Here is an 18,331-nt window from a genome sequence, read left to right on the forward strand (position 1 = left end):
AAAGCTGGAAGAAGTAAACACTATGTATTTTACTAAGCATATTATTACTACTTCCTTGTAAAGAACTGGTAATGACAGGTAATCCAATTAGGATACAATGAAACACCCTAGACTTTTGTCTGTCTGTTTTCCTCTCTTTTTGGTAGTTAGGAGAAGAATTTTCTACTCTACAAAGAAACTGACAGGGGTACAGGCTGGTAGGGATACAAAACATTGGTCCTATTGACAGAGGAATCCTGGGAGAACTTTGTTTCTTAATTCAAGCAAATTACCTTCTTAAAAAAAAAAAAAAAAGTAAAATAAGTATTTTATTTTGTAAGTATATTTTCTTGTCTTTAAAAAAATTTAAAAGCTTTAGCATGACATTATTTTATATTAATAAGAACCTGATATGAAAATCTGGCATTTCATGGGTTTTATGAGAAATCCCTGCTGGCCATAAGGTAAAGGGAATCCTACAACAGACTTTATCAACGTTTCCTTGGTGACTGAGCTATCTCGGAAAATACTGACCTGCAAATTATATCTAGGAAAGAATGTTCTGAGTCATAGTTTCACAAACTTCTCCACTGAATTATCAGTAAAGGTATAAGGGTTTGTTGTAGCTCAAAAAGACTACCGAAAAGTATAAAATTTCTATGAAGTCCTTTGCTTTATCCTAAAACTTTGTGTAAAAATTTCCTCCCAATGCATAAACACACACCTTACACACATCCCAACCCCAAAACTACCCAAAATCTCTAAGTAAACTGACACGAGGAGATAAGGCACTTCACTTTTCCTGTGCCTCTGAAGCCTCCTGGCACATGCACACATGCCATCGCACCCACCCTGGGACATAGTTATACGCCCGTTTGAGAAACTCAGGTCTAAGCATTTCTGGTTTTGATGCATCTGGCCGAATTTTAAAAACTGATGTATGTAAAAATTTTATTTAAGGGTAACATTCCTTGAATGGAGGCCTGTCTTAATTTGGCATGTCCACTCCCATTTAATATCTCATTCTGAACCTTACAAAATAAAAGGCATGTTTGACAAATAATCACATCGTGACAATTTTGTTGAGTTAAAAACTATCCTGAAATATAGTTTTTCCCAGTAGGAGGCTTTTATAAGTTCAAAACCAAGCTTAGGCAAATTGGCAATCCAATTCATGTACACAGTGACAATGCCCCATACTTCTATTCCTTTCTCATAAAAGTTTCACATTTCCTGTCCTTGTTCAAAAACCAATAATGGATGATTTTATTTGGTCATGTTCTTAGTGTTCCCTTTTATAAGAATTTACTACTGAGATAAACTATTAATCTGAGAGTATTACTACAATAGAAACCCTTCATACCACACTAATTCATATAAACACAAATGAGAGATAAACTATCTAGGCCAGTGCCACTCAAAGCAGGTCCACAATAAGAGGCTTGTGCTAGACTGTGAATCACTAAGAACACTTTCTTAACGCCAAAAGTTTTGCTCCAAAAAAAGAAAATGTCAGCTGAACTAAATAATAAATAGTGTACTTAATGATGTAGGTGGTTTGCATTTTGGGTGCAAGCTCTTAATCTCATTACAAACTGGTAGCAAACAGTTCTCAGGTAAGCAGGAAGTCAGGGACAACATGATTCAATCAAGGAGAAGAGATGTATAGTGAACCTTACCTTTGTTGCAGATGAATGCTGACATATTACATATAATACAAATTCTGAGAATGAGGAGTTTATGTATATATTGTGTGGTGTTTTTTCTAAAAGTACTTTATCTCATTTCATCCTTAATAAGCCTATAAAGTAGACAAACTGGCATTATCCCATATACAGGTTAAAAAAGACAATTATGCCCTGGCTGTTGTGGCTCAGTGGTTAGTGTCACCGTGTGCATTGAAGGTTCACAGTTTTAATTCTCAGTCAGGCCACATACCCCGGTTGCGGGTTTAATCTTGGGTCAGGGCAACTGATCCATGTTTCTCTCTCTCCCTCTCCTTTCCCCTCTCCCTGGAATCAATGAAAAAACCTATTCTTGGATGAGTTTTTTTGTTTTTTTTAAAAAAAGACAATTATAAACCAAAAGTATCTGGGCCCAGATCACCTAGCTAATTTTAGAGGCAGAATCTAGAACAGATCCCTTTATTTCCTAACCACTAATGAAAACTGAAAAGTGAAAGGATATTACCCAGAAGCTCACCTTTAGTGATGCTGAGTGTGTTATCACCACTTGCTACAAAATCATAAAGTGCTACAAAGAGATTAGGATCACTCTCAGTGGCTCCCAGCAAGTTCTCCTTGGAGCTCCACCTGATGGCCTCGTTCAGTGCCTGGGGTTCAACATCACAACCATAGGGGCGGTGCAAGGCTTCTGAAAGACATAAGAAGAGAAAGGAACTCACAGTAAGCTCAACAGTTGGAAATTCATTTGAATTTAGTATATACGCAGTATTTTAGCTGCTGGCATAGACGGGCAGCTCCTGGGAGGAACATAACTATATAGTTATGGAATAATAAAGAAAGAACAATTGGCCCTGTCTCCTAAACATAAGAGATGTCTACTTGTTGAAAATATAACAAGATAGAGAAAACACAAAATTAAAAGAACACATTTAACTGTGATTTATATGCAGTCACCAAAATCAGAAATTAACAGGAAAAGCACCGTTTTCTCAAAATGAAAAAAAGATATCAAGAAGAATTAGCAATTAGATATTAGATATTAGATATTCTGTTATGGTGGAGCGGTGGTTTTAAGAAGGAACAGTTACGTTTTATAAGTACTCCCAAACTACTCTCCTTTCCTTATTCTGTACATATAAAACAAACTGTGGAAAAGATAAAAGATTTTAAGAAATATGTACGTATTGTATAAATCCAGACCATCCATTTACATGTAAAAATAGTGCCTCTAGAAAAAAAATCCTAAAATTAACTGTTAAACAACAGAAAAAATGTTTTGGTTTAATACAAAATATTCTTGCCACTCCAAAATACCTTGGTGTTACCATGCCAACACTGTCTATAATAGCTTGCAATTGTTGTTTTAATAAATAAATAAATAAAAAATTCTGCTCCATTTTCTTTTCCTTAGCAGTACGTTTTTGTAAAATATCAATAACTTAATTGAAGGCTCTAGAAAATATCACCAACACTGGACATTTATTGAGTTTCTATCGTGAGTAATGGTGGAAGCCTCGTAAGACCTGGTTTCTTCCTCAAGGCTTTATGGTTGCTAAGTGTAGTCATACTACACAAACAGGTGATCCCTTTACCATCTTCTTACAACCCAGTTCAATTGTACAAAAAATACTGTTCTTCCGGTAGCATTTTTCTTAATAACTGGAATTATTTTAGCAGCTATATGCCACTAACTTTTCTATGATGCTTCCCCCTCCCTCTCTCCTCCACTCACTTTTAATTTAAAAGTAGTTTTTCATATTTGAAGCAGAATAAGCCTTTAACCTGAGTTTTGCTTTCTTTTCAAATCCATTCCCTCCTCTGTATCTCTACGGCCAATGCCTTAGGTCAGATCCCCATCATCTCTCACCTGGACTACTGCCTCCAGTCTTGTCTCCCTCAAATCCATCCTCCACACAGCTGGCAAAGCGATCTATTCAAAACAAAAGTTGACCATGTCACTCTTCTTAAGATTCTTCAACAGTTCACCATCAAGCTAAACCCTCTTTACTATGGCCTTCAAGGGCTTTAAGACCAGTGGGCTTTTGCCTCCACCTACTTCTCCAGCTTCACCTCTCCCCACTCCACGTGTCCAATTTTAAATGTTAATATACACCATGTTGTTTCTGATCTTTTTGCCTTTGTTTACATTGTCCTGTCTACCTGGAATGTGGTCTCATTCCACCCTTTCTTTCCACTGGCTGGCTTCTCATTTCATAACACTCAGCTCCAATACAACCTCCCCTAGGAAGCCTCACATGCTGCTCCTCCCAGTGCTTTCAAAAAACATTACATTTGCTGCATTAATACCCTCTATCTTTATCTTTATTATAGCCTCAATTCACGTTTGTCTCTCAAACTTCAAAATGTGCTCTTTGGCATAAGAATGGCATTTTTCTTTCATTAATATATGTTCAATAACTGTTGACTAAATGAATGACCAAATTACACAAAAATGTAAGTGACTGGAAACAATGGCATGTATTATAATCTTAAAATAGCATTACCAATTTTTTTAAAAATGGCTTCGTAACTGTCTATACATGAAATAGAAATTCCTGTTGCAGGTTGAATCTGTAATTCTAACAGTTTTAGAGTTTATTTCACTTCATCACATTTCTTCTCCTCTTAAAAGAAATATATTTTTAAAATTCCACAACTAATTAAATTTTGTTTTACATTAAGAATATTATGACAAACCTAAAAGTATACCCACATGTCCTGACAAGTTAACATGAAACAGATGTGTTGTTCCTTGTTTAAAGGCAGAGTCACAGTGAATGCAAACAGCTGTATTATATACTAAAATAACCAATTAGAATTATAAAACAAACAGAACACTGTATTACATGAAACATCCTTTAAACTGGCCACATGTACTGTTTTTCTTTATTCTAATGAAGAATTATCTATTCTAGCAGAATTTCCACTGGACTACGAAATGGCAACCCTTTATTAACACAAAAAGAAGTACAGAGATTATTCAAAATATTTTTTAGATTGTATACTAAACATAGCATGATCCACACTGATGTTTCTTGCCAGTCATGGTGATAACACATTACCATGTATTGTGATTATTACTCTGTTTAATGATTATCAAACCAAGTGCATTTCCTTCTTTTTAAGTAGAAGTACCCTTGTTTGAAATTTTAAGAGAAACAAAAATCAAGGGTAACTTAACTTTTGTATTATCAATGACCAAGTTAGAAACAGGAAATCAAATAGACACTAAAACCAACTCTTAAACCAACTCAAAAACAGCAAATGCCATACATTTATACCTTATTTTGTGAAACCCAGTATATTACAATGTAAAGTTTACAAAACTAATAATTTTAGGAACATCTATGTGAGTGAACACCTACTATACACTAGCCTCACACTAAACTTTAGAATATAAAGAGTACAGACAGATATTTGGACTTATTATTAAAAAAACTACTCTCCGTTCCTTCCCCCAAATCTGCTTCTCCCACAGAATTCCCCATCTCAATTAATGGCAATTTCATTTTTTTAGTTGCTCAGGCCAAAAACCTTGAAAGTTTGAGTACAAACTTCTAACTATACGATGAGTAAGTTCTGGGGATCTAATGTATAGCATAGTGATTATAGTTAATAATATTGTACTATATACTTGAAAGTTACTAAGAGAACAGATCTTAAATGTTCTCACCACAAAAAAAGAAATGGTAATTATGTGACATGATGTGTGCATGAGGCTATGGTGGTAATCATTTTACAATATATAAGTGTATCAAATCAACACACTGTAAACCTTAAACTTACATAATCTTGTATGTCAACTCTATCAATAAAGCTGGGGGTAGGGGAATAAAAACCCTCGGAACCATTCATGATTCCTTTTTTGCTCTCACATATCATATCCAATCCATCATGAAATTCTATAGGCACTGCCTTCAAAATTATTTTCAGAATCTATTCATTTCTCACCCCCTCCACGATTATCACCCTGTCACCACCACCATCATCCCTCACCTAGATTATTTCACTAGACTCCTAATTGATCTCCATGCTTCTATCTTTGTTCTCTATTGTCTATTTTCAACACACAAACCAGTTTTTAAAGCATAAGTCGGACAGTAGTACTCCTCTGCTCTAAATTCTTAGATGGCTCCCTATATCTTACAGTAAAAACCAAAGTCCTAACAAGGGCCTACAAGGGCCTGCAAGGCCCTTTACAAGTTATCATACCCAATTCATCTTCCTACTACTTCTGCCCTAATTTACCTTATTCTGGCCACTGGCCTTCCTTGAACAAGGCAGACACACTTCTGCCTCACAACCCTACATTTTACTGGTTTTACCTTCTGCCTAAACCATTCTTCCCCAAGATATCCACATGACACTTCACTCAAATGTTACCCTCTCAGTGCAACATTCTTTGACTGTCTTATTTTAAAATACATCTATTCCTGACAATGCTCCCACGTCCCCCACGTCTCCCTTTTCGATTTATTTCTCTCCATAGCTCTTATTACCACAAAATATATAATTTACTTATTATTATATTCATGTGTATTAAGGTAACTCCCCCAAACTAGAATACTAGTTTTATGAGGCAGGGATTTCTGTCTGCTTTGTTCACTGATAAATTCCAAACATCCAGAATAGTGCATGTATATATGAGGCTCTCAAAAAAGATTTGTTGAATAAACGAATCATGTACTCACAGAAGACAGAACAGAACACAAAGTTCTGAAGTCAGAAAAGGTTTCAGAGAGAAAAAGCATTAAAATTGGATGAGCAGGAATTCTGCACTGATGACAGTAGAGTGACAGACTGTCAATGTGCAAGACACGTCTATGACATGTAGTTTACATGTACTGAAGAGGAACTCCATCAAGCTTAAAGGAGAATTGTTAAAGGCAAGTCAGCTCCTTAACCATGTTATTTGACAAAAGGAGAAAAGAGAATGAGACCTACAGCACAATTCTATATAAACTTAAAAGATATACGGAGTGGGCAAAAGTAGGTTTACAGTTGTGAGTATGCAAAGCAGCTTATTCTTGTATTATTTATTAATTATTGTATTATTTTCCATACAACTGTAAACCTCTTGCCCACCCTGTATTCAGAACAAACAGTACTGTACATTTCTCAAATACACAAAATAATGAATACAAGATAAAAGTAATTTTTGAGGCCAAAGTACTAAAGAACCACAATGGAAAACAATCCTTTTTATTCCCCACTCCCCTTCTCCCCATCTCTGGCTTTATGACCTTTTTGGTCAAGTCAAAAGATCTTATTTCCTTCCTTTCTTCTTTTTTCCCCACTAAGTCTTTTGTTCTCAGAGAACTAAGGGTCAACTTCCCATACCGTCTGCACAGGATATCCACTGAAACGCCATCCTACCACTAGCACAAAACAAAGGGGAAAATTTTCAAAGACAAAAAAAGCATCCTAACATTTTCCTGAGGCCAAGAATGAACATGCATTAAATCATAAAGACTTAAACAACTAAATGAGGAGAACAAGCTAAGAAATAAAGGCAAAAGAGATAGAGAAAAAAATCCCATAGAAGTAAATGTCACAGTGTTATCCAGTGGGTCTAGTCTACAACACTTTCCTCACTGGTTTAAAACAGAAAAACATCTGCATGATTCAGATGTTTCGTGCCCCCCACCCAAATGCAAGTGTGTAGTCTGGGAATGTTTTCTTTTTGAACAATGTCAAGTGACTGCTATACATTAGGTACCTTAGATAGCAAGTTAATCTTTTATAAGCATTGTTATAGAATAGATAACAGTTATGATGAGACGACAGAAGACTAATTTTCATTTATAGAATACAAGCCTCAAGTAGCAGAAATACATTACGACTATTAAGAAAAAGTCATCACTTGCAGGATACAATAAAAATAAGGCTAAACATAGAAATAGCAGCTTATACAAAGTAAATTAGCAGGATTAAACAAGTTAAAATCCAGACTAAAACTCAAACTCAAATTTAGAGATGATTCCTAAATTTAATGTTTGATTGCATTAAAAACACTTTTCACCAATTAGTCATTCAGTAACTCTTATCAGTTTAATTAGAAGTCTGTCGGGTAGAATTTGGAAAAATTAATATACAAATTTTTAGCTTAGGCATTTCCAAGTACTTTACAACCACTTATCTTGTCAAAATTCTACTTAACATGATTGCATATTCTCTAAAACGCTAATACTTTGTAATACCTCTTTTAAAAGCTATTTAAGGTGGTTGGATAAATCATTCAACAGTTCTCAAAATATAATTTAAGTTCTTCATATCAAGCCACATGTATCTTAATACCACAAAATACTACATATTATTCATTTATTCTTTCTTTCAGTACTTATTGAGGTCCTACTGTAAAATATCAGAAAAAAACACACACACGAAATATCACTGGCCAAGAATGAAGATAGTAACACATAAGATTAATTTTTTGAAATCTCCATTCGCACTTGATTACTGTGATTATCTACCTTCCCCCAAACTATCACCTCCAAATCATACCTGTTAAGGTGGGTAGAGCAGTTTCTGAGGCCTCACTGCACAAGCAGCAAAGCAGCATGTCCTGATCTCTGCCATAACTATCAGGTGGAAGCAGAACTGTCCCCAGGACCATTCCTCTGCCCAGCACAAAGTTAAACTGTTCTATGTCATGAGGAAGTCTTAGAATTCCTCTGACAAGCAATACCACATGCATGTGACCCTGACTCATGTACCCAGTGGCCAGAGGGAACCAATAGAAGAGTAAGAATTTATAAGTACCAAAGTGGGTGGAGGGTAACCTAAAGGAAAATATTTAGTAAGTAGCAAAATATTGAGTCAGAATAGAGTTACTTCAAAACCCCAGGAATTATTTTGAAAAAGCAAGTAAAAACCAACACACACACGGGTAACAAATAATAAAATACATATGGACCAGATGGGATTTCATTCATAATGGATGATGAAGTGAGACTGTAGAGAAGTTTACCTCGGAGAAAATCTATTTACAATAAAACACCAAATACACTTTGAAACAAGAGGAAACGCCTAAGGAGACTCATCTTTTGCATCACTTAAATTAGTTCAAGAAACCACAAATCCACAGCCAAAGAAATAGTTACAATCTGATTCATAAGCACAGAAGCCCGGAAATGACTGCTTTCACTAACATTTGACTCTACAGCTTAATAAAAATTAAAAACATGGCATGATAGTGTTGAAAACTTTTCAGTGCTAAAACTTTTAAAAGCCAAAACCTACTTTTTTAATACATAGGAACAAAGTTGAATAAATTTAAGAACCTAAAAATGAGAGTGCCTTAGGAGAATTAAACTAGTAACATCTACAAATAATAAACGAGTTTAGTGGTATAATCTACAAAAGTAATACAAGAATGTTTGTAACTATACAGCTGAAAACACTCACTGATTCAATAAATATTTACTAAGCACCTACTATGTTCCAGCCACTGAGCCAAGCTCCAAGTCAGTAAAGGTAACAGGGTAAAATGATAGGATAGCAGAATTGAAACAGCCTTCAGTAAAGCTGAAACAAAATTGTAATGTAACCTTTTAGAGGAAGAATGACTTTGATAGCAGTAATTATTAATAGTTTAAACAAACAAAGCTTACACCTTCAATAAAATTAACCCTTATAAAGCCAGTACTGTTAACATTATGAGGAAAGCAAGTTAAATGACTAATGGTTACTTCAGTTAATGACTCAGAATTCCAAATACCAGGATGAAATTCTCTTTCCCTAGATTATAAAAAATATAAGGAAAAGAAGCTCCATAATCCATGTTCTATATGGATTTATATTCTCTAGCATATGATTTACTATTTAATCAGTAAATCTGCTATTTAAATTACCAATTAATAGTTACATTTTCAAATGCTCTTATAACTAGGAGTAAAGAGGGGATAACTGAAGTATTATTTACCATATCAGGTGCTAGGCAAATAAATAAAGTCCATAAGAGATAAAGATAACAGGGTGGGGTGGGGAACTTCACTCCTTTAAAGAAGGTGACACTTAAGCTACAGCAAAAAAAAAAAAAGATCTAAACTGAGAGAATGTAGCAAGTGTAAAAACCCTAAGTAGGAAAGAATCTAGTATGCAGAGGAAATGAAGTGTGGCTATAGTGGAGAAAGTAAGAACAGGAGCACAAAAATTAGTAAGATAGACAGGAGCAGGCCAGACCAAGCCCTTAAGGATTTAGGATTCTATCCAAGTACAACAGAAGTCCACTGAACAGTTTTAAGCAAGGAGGTCATATGGTCTGATTTCCATTTTGTAAAAGGTCACTCTGGCTACTGGGTGAAAAAAAATTGATTAGATGGGGAACAAAATTAGAAACAAAAATATGCAGCAGTTCAGGAATGGGAACATGTTGGCTTGTAATAGAATGATGTCAGTGAAAACAAAGAAAAGTGGAAAACCTTTAAAATCCAGTTTGGAGGTGGAATTGATAAAGATTACAGATTACTTGTATATAAGATAAGGAGAGAGGGAGAAAAAGAATGCTGCCATCTTGCAAGCTTGAGTAAATGGGTAGATGGCCATGTAATTTACTCAAAAGCAGTAATAGTATAAATTAAATGTCCTACCATAGACAAGTAAATTTGAGGGATATAATTAAACACCTTGATATATAAATCTGGAGCTCGGAGAAGATCCTGGGCTGCAGACAGCAGCATACAGATAGTATTTAGCTCCATGGATCTGAATGATGTCACTCAGGGAGAGAAGAGTCAGACAAAAGTGCAGGATCAAACTTACAGGGGAACAATCGCTTGAATATTGCAGATTTCTCATTTGAAACCATAGAGGCTATAAAGAAGTGAAAAAACATTACCATAAGTGCTGAGAGAAAATACCCTTTCTGAAGGATATTTTTTGTGGATACAGAATTTTGACAGCTTGTCGACCTAAAATTTGTCAAACCAAGATTCTATATTCACAAAAAACACCCTTCAGAAATGAAGGCGAGTAAAGACAATTTCAGTTGAAGGGAAGAACTTATTGCTAGCAGACCTGATATAAGAGAATTGTTAAAGTAAGTTCTTCAGACAGGATGAAAATGATACTCTAAGTATGGGAGTACTTCAAGGCTTGTCCTGGATCCTGGACTTTAAATTGATTGATTGAATTTAATTCAATTTTTCCCTAACAAGAGAAATTAAATCTAAAAGGATGAGATTTTGTAGGGTAGCACTGAGCTTTGGAGGGTCACAAACCACTGGAAATAAGTTATCACTCTGGCTGAGAATACCCATCCAAAACCCCCAAACACTTAAAAGGACTCATTTGCTCCTGTTAGAGTGGGAGCTTTCTCTAATTACAAAACCACAGAAGTCAACATGCTTTGGACTCAAAGCCTTCACTGATATATTATCATTTATAATATTATCTGCACCTCTCAAAGACAGGTATTATTATCACTAACATACAAATACTCAGAAATATTAAGTAACTTGACAAATTTGTAAAGCCAGGATTCAAAACCCTAGATCTTGTCCCACTCCAAAGCCAGTGCTCCTCTCACTAGTCCAGGCTGCCTCCCTCATTCAAGAGAGTAATACAAAAACATTGGGGAAAGTCCCTTTTTTACCTTCTGGTGAAGAATCTGAAGACAGCCAGACTCCCCAAGTGGAATGACCTTGATTCATCTGACCATATGTAGGATAACACTGAAGATTCAAACCTAAGAAACTAATCAGAATGCTGAACGTGCTTACCAACTAGTCTATTCCATCACAGGAAACAAAATTTCATCATTTACTCCCGGCAGCAGAGTAATCACACATTTTTCCAGAGTTAATGCACAGTGACTCAGAGAAGAGTTTCTTAAAAATTTGTAACAGGTCATGCCAGAACTTAGAATGCATCCTAACATATAACCTATTCTCTAATTAACTGTATAACTTTCACCTCTTCTTAGAACAATCTTATTTAGGTCAAAACAAAATAGACTGTGTCTTTCCTTTTGATTTGTCCTCAAAGGATGAGCAGAACAAAAGTCTTTCCCTACTGTATGGTTCACCTCACACACATCTTACACAAAAAAGTAATATATATGTGGGTACTCATTAGGAGCTATAGTTCTAAAGGTTCTCTAACCTTACCCTTTAGGACACATGTCACTGTCGTGCAAATAACTTAGCAACATAACAATCCTTTCATGTGATGCTAAAAATCAAAAAAGCTGGTTTTTCCTGTTTCAGACCCGAGGAGCTAGTTTTACGATATCTAAAAAGAGGCAATACACTCCCTATACTTGGGTCCTGGCTACAAGCTACTTCCTGCTGGCTGAGCTCACATTTTTCCAAATGACTTAACTAAGAGAAACAAAGACCTCATTCATTACCCTTATTTCAGTGACTGCTGGCTATCCAAAGCAATGGAATTCTCCCTACAGCATGAGTGTCAGAGGTAATAAGAAAAAAGCCATACTTCAAATTACAAAATTCTTTTGGTTTAACATTCATATTAATACACATTTTCTGTTCAAATAATCTATAAAAACACTCTCAGCATTCAATCCCTTTGATTTCATTGCTGAATTCTCTATTTCTCTCCAGCTTAAAACAAGACTATCACTGAAATTACAAAATTACTGAAAACTTTAATGACATATCTTAGTTAATAAAATTCTGTATTAAAGTTATTTTTACTAGATCTGTCAGTGTGAAACTGTAAATACACAGTACTATAAGTATTCACATGACTATGTGAGCTATGACATAGTAAAGTTCACCATTAGCACTAGTCTAATTTATGATATGCGGTAAAAATCATAGGGCGGGGGGGAAAATGAGGTGAGAGACCAGAGGAATAGGTTTAAGGGGTGTACCATGACCCCATTTAGTTAGTTAGCTCCATTTTGGATATATTAAGCTTAAGAAACCTATTACACATGCAAAGGAAGATGTGGTGTTAGCAGCTGGATATAAGAGTGAGTTCAGAGGAGGAATTTGAACCAGAGACATAAATTTGGGAATCATTAACAACAACAAATATTTAAAGCCCTGAGACTAGATGAACTTGTCCAGTATGTATATGGATAAATAAAAGTTTAAAAGAAAGAAAGGAGGGAACATACTGAGAGATTGTTTCATAAATTTGGAATTCTGATTAAAAGTCCTTGGTAGCTACACTTTTTTAATTCTTTTAATCCTCACCCAAGGATATTTTTTCCATTGCTTTTCAGAGAGAGTGGAAGTGGAAGGGGGAGAGAGAGAGAGAGAGAGAGAGAAACATTGATATGAGAGAGACACGTCAACTGGTTGCCTCCCACATGTGCCCCGACCAGGGCCAGGGATCAAGCCTGCAACCAAAGTCATGCCCTTGACCGGAATCAAACCCAGGACCCTTTAGCCCGCAGGCTGATGCTCTAACCACTGAGCCAAACCAGCTAGGGCTAGCTATACTTTTTTACATTAATCTCTCAAACAATCTGGATTGAATTAATGTAATGTGTTTAGATACAGGCTCCTCTGAAGCTGCTTGTACTGATGCAAGTCATTTCTTACACAAATACTCTATCTTCTGCACTACTACTATATATCAAAACACTACTTAAATTGAATACCAGGCTTTGGAACATGTATCAGTATATACTTAATTATCATATTAGCATGTATCTAATTAGTACATATCTAATTATCTAATTCTTATAATAAGCCTGTCAGGTAAATAACTTACCCAAGATCATACAGATTTGCTGATTTCCTTCATCTGCCCTACATGCTATATTTTATGATAAAAATTCACCTTTGAAAGATAATACTGAGATGCAAGTCTTTTTAAAATATTTAAATTAAATTCTTAATAATAAAACAAATATTATATACCTTATATGACAATTTTTCAAATGTAATCATTTAAATCCAGAGTTCCTCAACCACGACACTACTGACATTTGGGTTGGAGAATTCTTTGTTTTGGGGAGCTGCTCTGTGCACTGTAGGATGTTTAGCAGCATCCCTAGCCTCCATCTGCTAAATGCCAGTAGCACCCCATCCCCTATTGTGACCACCAAAAATGTCTCAAAAGGCTGTCAAATGTTTTCTGGAGAGCAAACTGCCCCCAGTTGAGAACCACTGATTTAATCTTTACAACAACCTTATGATATACAAAGCTTTGACAAAAGTCATAACTGAGTGGTACTCAAACCTGTTTTCAGACTTCGAATCCAGTGTTTATTCCTCTACAACATATCTGCTTCCCCTTATATGCTCCCAACCCATAACCCACAGTAAGAAAAATATGTGATAGTGTGACCTAGCATACAAACATGTACAAATGAAATAGAGTTGTAAAATATATTTTTACTACATGTGATGCATTCCTGTTTCCTTTCCTTTCCCTCTCTGCCTTCTCAACTCCTGGTGACTTTCCAAAGAATTCAATTCACAACCACCAATTGTAAAATTACTAAGGCAATAAAATATGCCCATCTGTTGTATTAGTGTTCTAATGTGTTTTACAAAGTTTTCAACATCAACAGATAGTACAGAAAGGTGTTCTGATTCATCCTACTCAGACCCAGATGATCCAAATCTTCTCAGATTTTGGTCCTCTGCTAATAAAACCCCAAATGAATGATTCCCTAGAGTGGGTTCTCCAACACTAGCATATACATGAATCATCTGAAGCACTTGTTGAAAAACACATTATAGGGCCTCACTCAAGATTTTTGATTCATGCCTAGGGTGGGACTCAAGAATTTACATTTCTCATCTCACCCAGAGGTGATATTGATGCTACTGGTCTAGTAATCAAACTTCCAAACCATTGTCTAGAACTTCCTTAGAAATGGGGATTGGAGTTTTAAAAAGAGAAGGATATGATATGCTATATAACCCAACTAAAGATAAGAGTTAATAAATTTAAATGCTTATTCAAGACTTAAAAACTAAATGAAATCATACATCTACTTATTTGATAAATAATGAATATTTATCATGTGCCACACTATTTTGAGTAACATGCTAAGCCAAGTATTTCCCAAAGTGTGTTCCATAAAATAGGTTAAGTAGATGTCACAGGCCAAGTATTCCACAGTTAAATATAATGGGAAATGCTGTATAAAAGCCCTACAACAAAGAACATCTAACTTACTAGAGTCGCTGATATACTCATGGTCAAGGCAGCCCTCCAAAGGCAGCTACAGTATGAGCACATCTCAGATTTCTTTTCTCAGAGTCTCCACTGAACATCTAAAAGGCCAGTATTCAAGAGAATGCCCCTGGAATGAACCCCACTTGATCGATACTTTTTTTTTTTAATATATCTTTATTGATTTCAGAGAGAGGAAAGGAGAGGGAGAGAGAGACAAGCACAAACATCAGTGATGAGAGAGTCATTGGGAATTGAGCCCGCAGCCCGGGCATGTGCCCCGACCCGGAATCGAACCTCGATCTCCTGGATCCTAGGTCGGTGCTCAACTGCTGAGCCACGCCCGGCCGGGCCATTATTTTTGTAATGTATTGTTGTATTTGATTTGCTAGTATGAAACGCAGAGACACAGACAACAGTATGTTGGTTACCAGAGGGAAGTTGGGTGAGGGAGTTAAAGGAGGCCAGATATACAATGACAGAAGATTATCTGACTTTGGGTGGTGGCCACACAATGCAGTATACAGATGACGTATCCTAGAAATGTACACTTGAAACCCATATAATCTTATTAACCAATGTCACTCCAATAAATTTAATTTTAAAAAGTTATGCCATAAATAGATCATCACAGAACACTAAAGTTTAGTGATACCTACAGATGAGAATTTGCAGCTTAACTTCAGAACTTAAAATTTCCATTTATTTTATATATAAATACTATTCTGTTTAGAATTGTGATAGAAGTTTAGAGGAAACTAAGAACCTTCCTAAACACGTAAAATTTGTGGAATTCAGCATTCCAAAATCTTTGCATCTTAGCAGCAACACATCATTGCCTATGTTGTTCAGGCAAAAGATAATAAAATATCTAAGGGATGAAAGGAATGTGCCAGTCCTCTTTTCCTCATGGAATTCCCGAAGTCAGTAAGACTAGCACCTGGTACAATGACTTCAATGCAAGCTTAGAACTGACATTCCTATGGAGAGACTCACAAATAAATCTCAATCATTCCTAAAGATCTACAATACAATCCTCTGTAATCCAAGCAGTCAGCTGTTTCACTGACTCTATGGAAGCATGCAACAACTGCGCACATATACACGTTTCTGTGCAGGGAATTTATGTGAATGTGTCTGCACACAAACAAAATAACTCAACCTACAAGAAATTCTAAAATGCCTAACTCAATAATTCATCAATCTGTTCATTATTCAAATATTTATTGAACACCCACTTTGTGCCAAGCACTGTAACAAGCACCAGGTGTGTATCAGTAAACTGAAATCTGGCTTTCATATATTGCCTCCAGTATAAACACACACGTCATTTTTATTATATCAATCATCTGAAGTAGGTAAAGTGAATGAGCATGAAGGCATTCCAAGAAAAAGGTGATTAATGACAGCAAACTGCACCATACATTCTGGAAACTGGGGGCGGAATTAGTATGGCACCAGGGTTTCTGTTTGTTTTTTGTGTGGAGGGGATGTGCGCATGAAATGAAGTGCTGAGAAAATTAAAGTAGGAGACATAAGCAAGGACCAGATAGATCTTGGAGAAACTTGGATGCCACACCAAGAAGTTCAGACTTACCTTGTTGGCAATCAAAAGCCATTGAACAGCAGTAACAATTTCAGGAGTTTTTCTCTCAGACAAATATGTATTTTGAATATTCTGGACTATAGGGAAGGGGACAGAGTTAAACTAAGGAAGTAGAAAATATGCACAATACACACTAAGTCACAGAGATAATAGTTAAATAGAGCTTCTCTAGTTGTAACAAAATAACATATTCATTTATCAACTCTTTTCCTAAGGAATTCAAACAACTTCCTGCATAATATTAATAATTGGCATTTGTATTAAGTGTTACTATTTACAAATCATTTTTAACATACACTGCTAACATTCACACTGTTCCCTAAAATTAAAGATTGAGAACATATATTAATTTTAAAACTGCCCACTTTCTAACATTCAAATTATATATAATTGAGAGAATGTGACCAATGTACTCATTGGTTGAAAACAGTTCAACCTAGTTCTCTGTAGCTCAACAACATCTCTTTCTTGTCCTACTCCACTACCTTAGTTTAGGACACTTTCATTCTTCGCCTGGGTTTTTGCAATGCTCTCCACACTGGTCTCGCAGTCTCTGGTCTTATCTAACAGCAATCTAATATTTATAAACAGCCAAAAATGATTCTTTTTCCAGAGCACAAGAAAACCTGATCACATCCCTACTGTTTAAAATATTCCAATAATTTTCCCAGTGCACTGAAGTTAAAATCTAACCTCCCTCACATGGTATAAAAGGTTCTTTTGCAGTGACCTTGGCCTTAGTCTCCTTCCAATCCTCTTTTGGTAAACACCTGACCTCTCACCCTATACTTTGGACATACTCAACTCTATAGTTCCCCAAACCCTCTTATTTTTGCAAATATTGTTCCCTCAGCCCCAACTATTTTCTGCCCATTGTCCCCACCCCACGTCGCCTGGCTAACTCCTACTGCCTCAGATCTCTATTTTGATGTCTCATTCTACTAAATATCATCCGCATTATATATCATTAAACATCTCATTAAAAGATGCACAGGATTATTGTTCCAATTTCTCAGTTACTCCCTGTTATAGACTTATACATCCATATGCTTGGCCAAAAGACTCTGGAATCACCTACCACTAGAATGGGCAAGTATATTTCCCTGCCACACTGATGTTGGGCTTGGCATGTGACTTTCTCTGCCTTAACAGTGTGGGCAGTATGTCAATTTTGAATGGGTCTTAACAGGGCTTTATGTGTGTTTGTTTTTCACCCTTCTTATGCTTCCTTTATTTCCATAAGAACATTACAAGACATGCAGAACAGACCTATAAGCTTGGAGCCAAATCCAGCTGAACCCAGTGAAGGTAATGGGGGTATAAATGGTGATTGAAAGAGACTTGACTTTGGATGGTGAGCACAAAATACAGTATACATGTTTATGTATTACACAATTGTACACTTGAAACCTATATAATTTTATTAACCAATGTCACCCCAATAAATTCAGTAAATTTTTTTGAAAAGATCTGTAGCCCTCTAAACAGAGTAGTTCATAATTTTTTGAATGAGGGTTTCTGTTTGTAGTAATTCATGCTAATACAGATTATTTAAGTTCCCACTTTCTATTTAATTCTTTGTTATTCTCAATTACAATTATGTTGGGGATTTGTATTGTTTATTCTTTTTTAAAGAAAGGTATTATTTAATGTTTGGTCTTCATGACTAATGCCAAGTAGAAAATAATATTGACTAGGTGTTTCATCAGCAAAAGATTTATTCGGGTAAAAGGAAGGGTTGCAACCCAGTGCATGCAGATGTGGCAAGCTTGCATGCCAAGATGGAGGGATATTTACAGAAGGGAAAGGAAGTTCAGGGAAGGGGAAGTTAGGACCATAGAGCTTTATTATAAACACAGATTCCTTCCTGTAGGGCTCTGGGGTGTAGGGTTCGATTAAGCCCTAGCTTCTCCCGTAAGATTGTTTGCTTAAAGTTCCAGTTAGTCTTTATCACTAA

At 35.8% G+C, this 18,331-nt stretch overlaps 1 protein-coding gene across 7 annotated transcripts in view; it reads right to left on the reverse strand.

Moving 5' to 3' along the window:
- The window catches only part of ABL2 (ABL proto-oncogene 2, non-receptor tyrosine kinase), a 102,193-nt gene that overhangs the window by 23,526 nt on the left and 60,336 nt on the right, over nt 1-18,331 (reverse strand). For 3 of the 7 annotated variants that reach the window (XM_081122165.1, XM_081122161.1, XM_081122159.1), the window contains 2 exons: nt 3,532-3,594; nt 2,182-2,352 (listed from right to left, as the gene is read on the reverse strand). Coding sequence is in view for 6 of the 7 variants with exons in the window: in XM_081122161.1 (XP_080978287.1) it covers nt 2,182-2,352; nt 3,532-3,594 (234 nt within the window). In the remaining variant the exon portion in view is untranslated. Of the gene's footprint in view, nt 1-2,181; nt 2,353-3,531; nt 3,595-8,168; nt 8,304-18,331 lie in introns of those variants that run through there. The other 4 variants (XM_081122163.1, XM_081122160.1, XM_081122164.1 and 1 more) reach the window with 3 other exon arrangements.

The sequence above is a fragment of the Miniopterus schreibersii genome (assembly GCF_964146895.1).
Source record: "Miniopterus schreibersii genome assembly, chromosome: 19".
Classification (NCBI taxonomy): domain Eukaryota; kingdom Metazoa; phylum Chordata; class Mammalia; order Chiroptera; family Miniopteridae; genus Miniopterus; species Miniopterus schreibersii.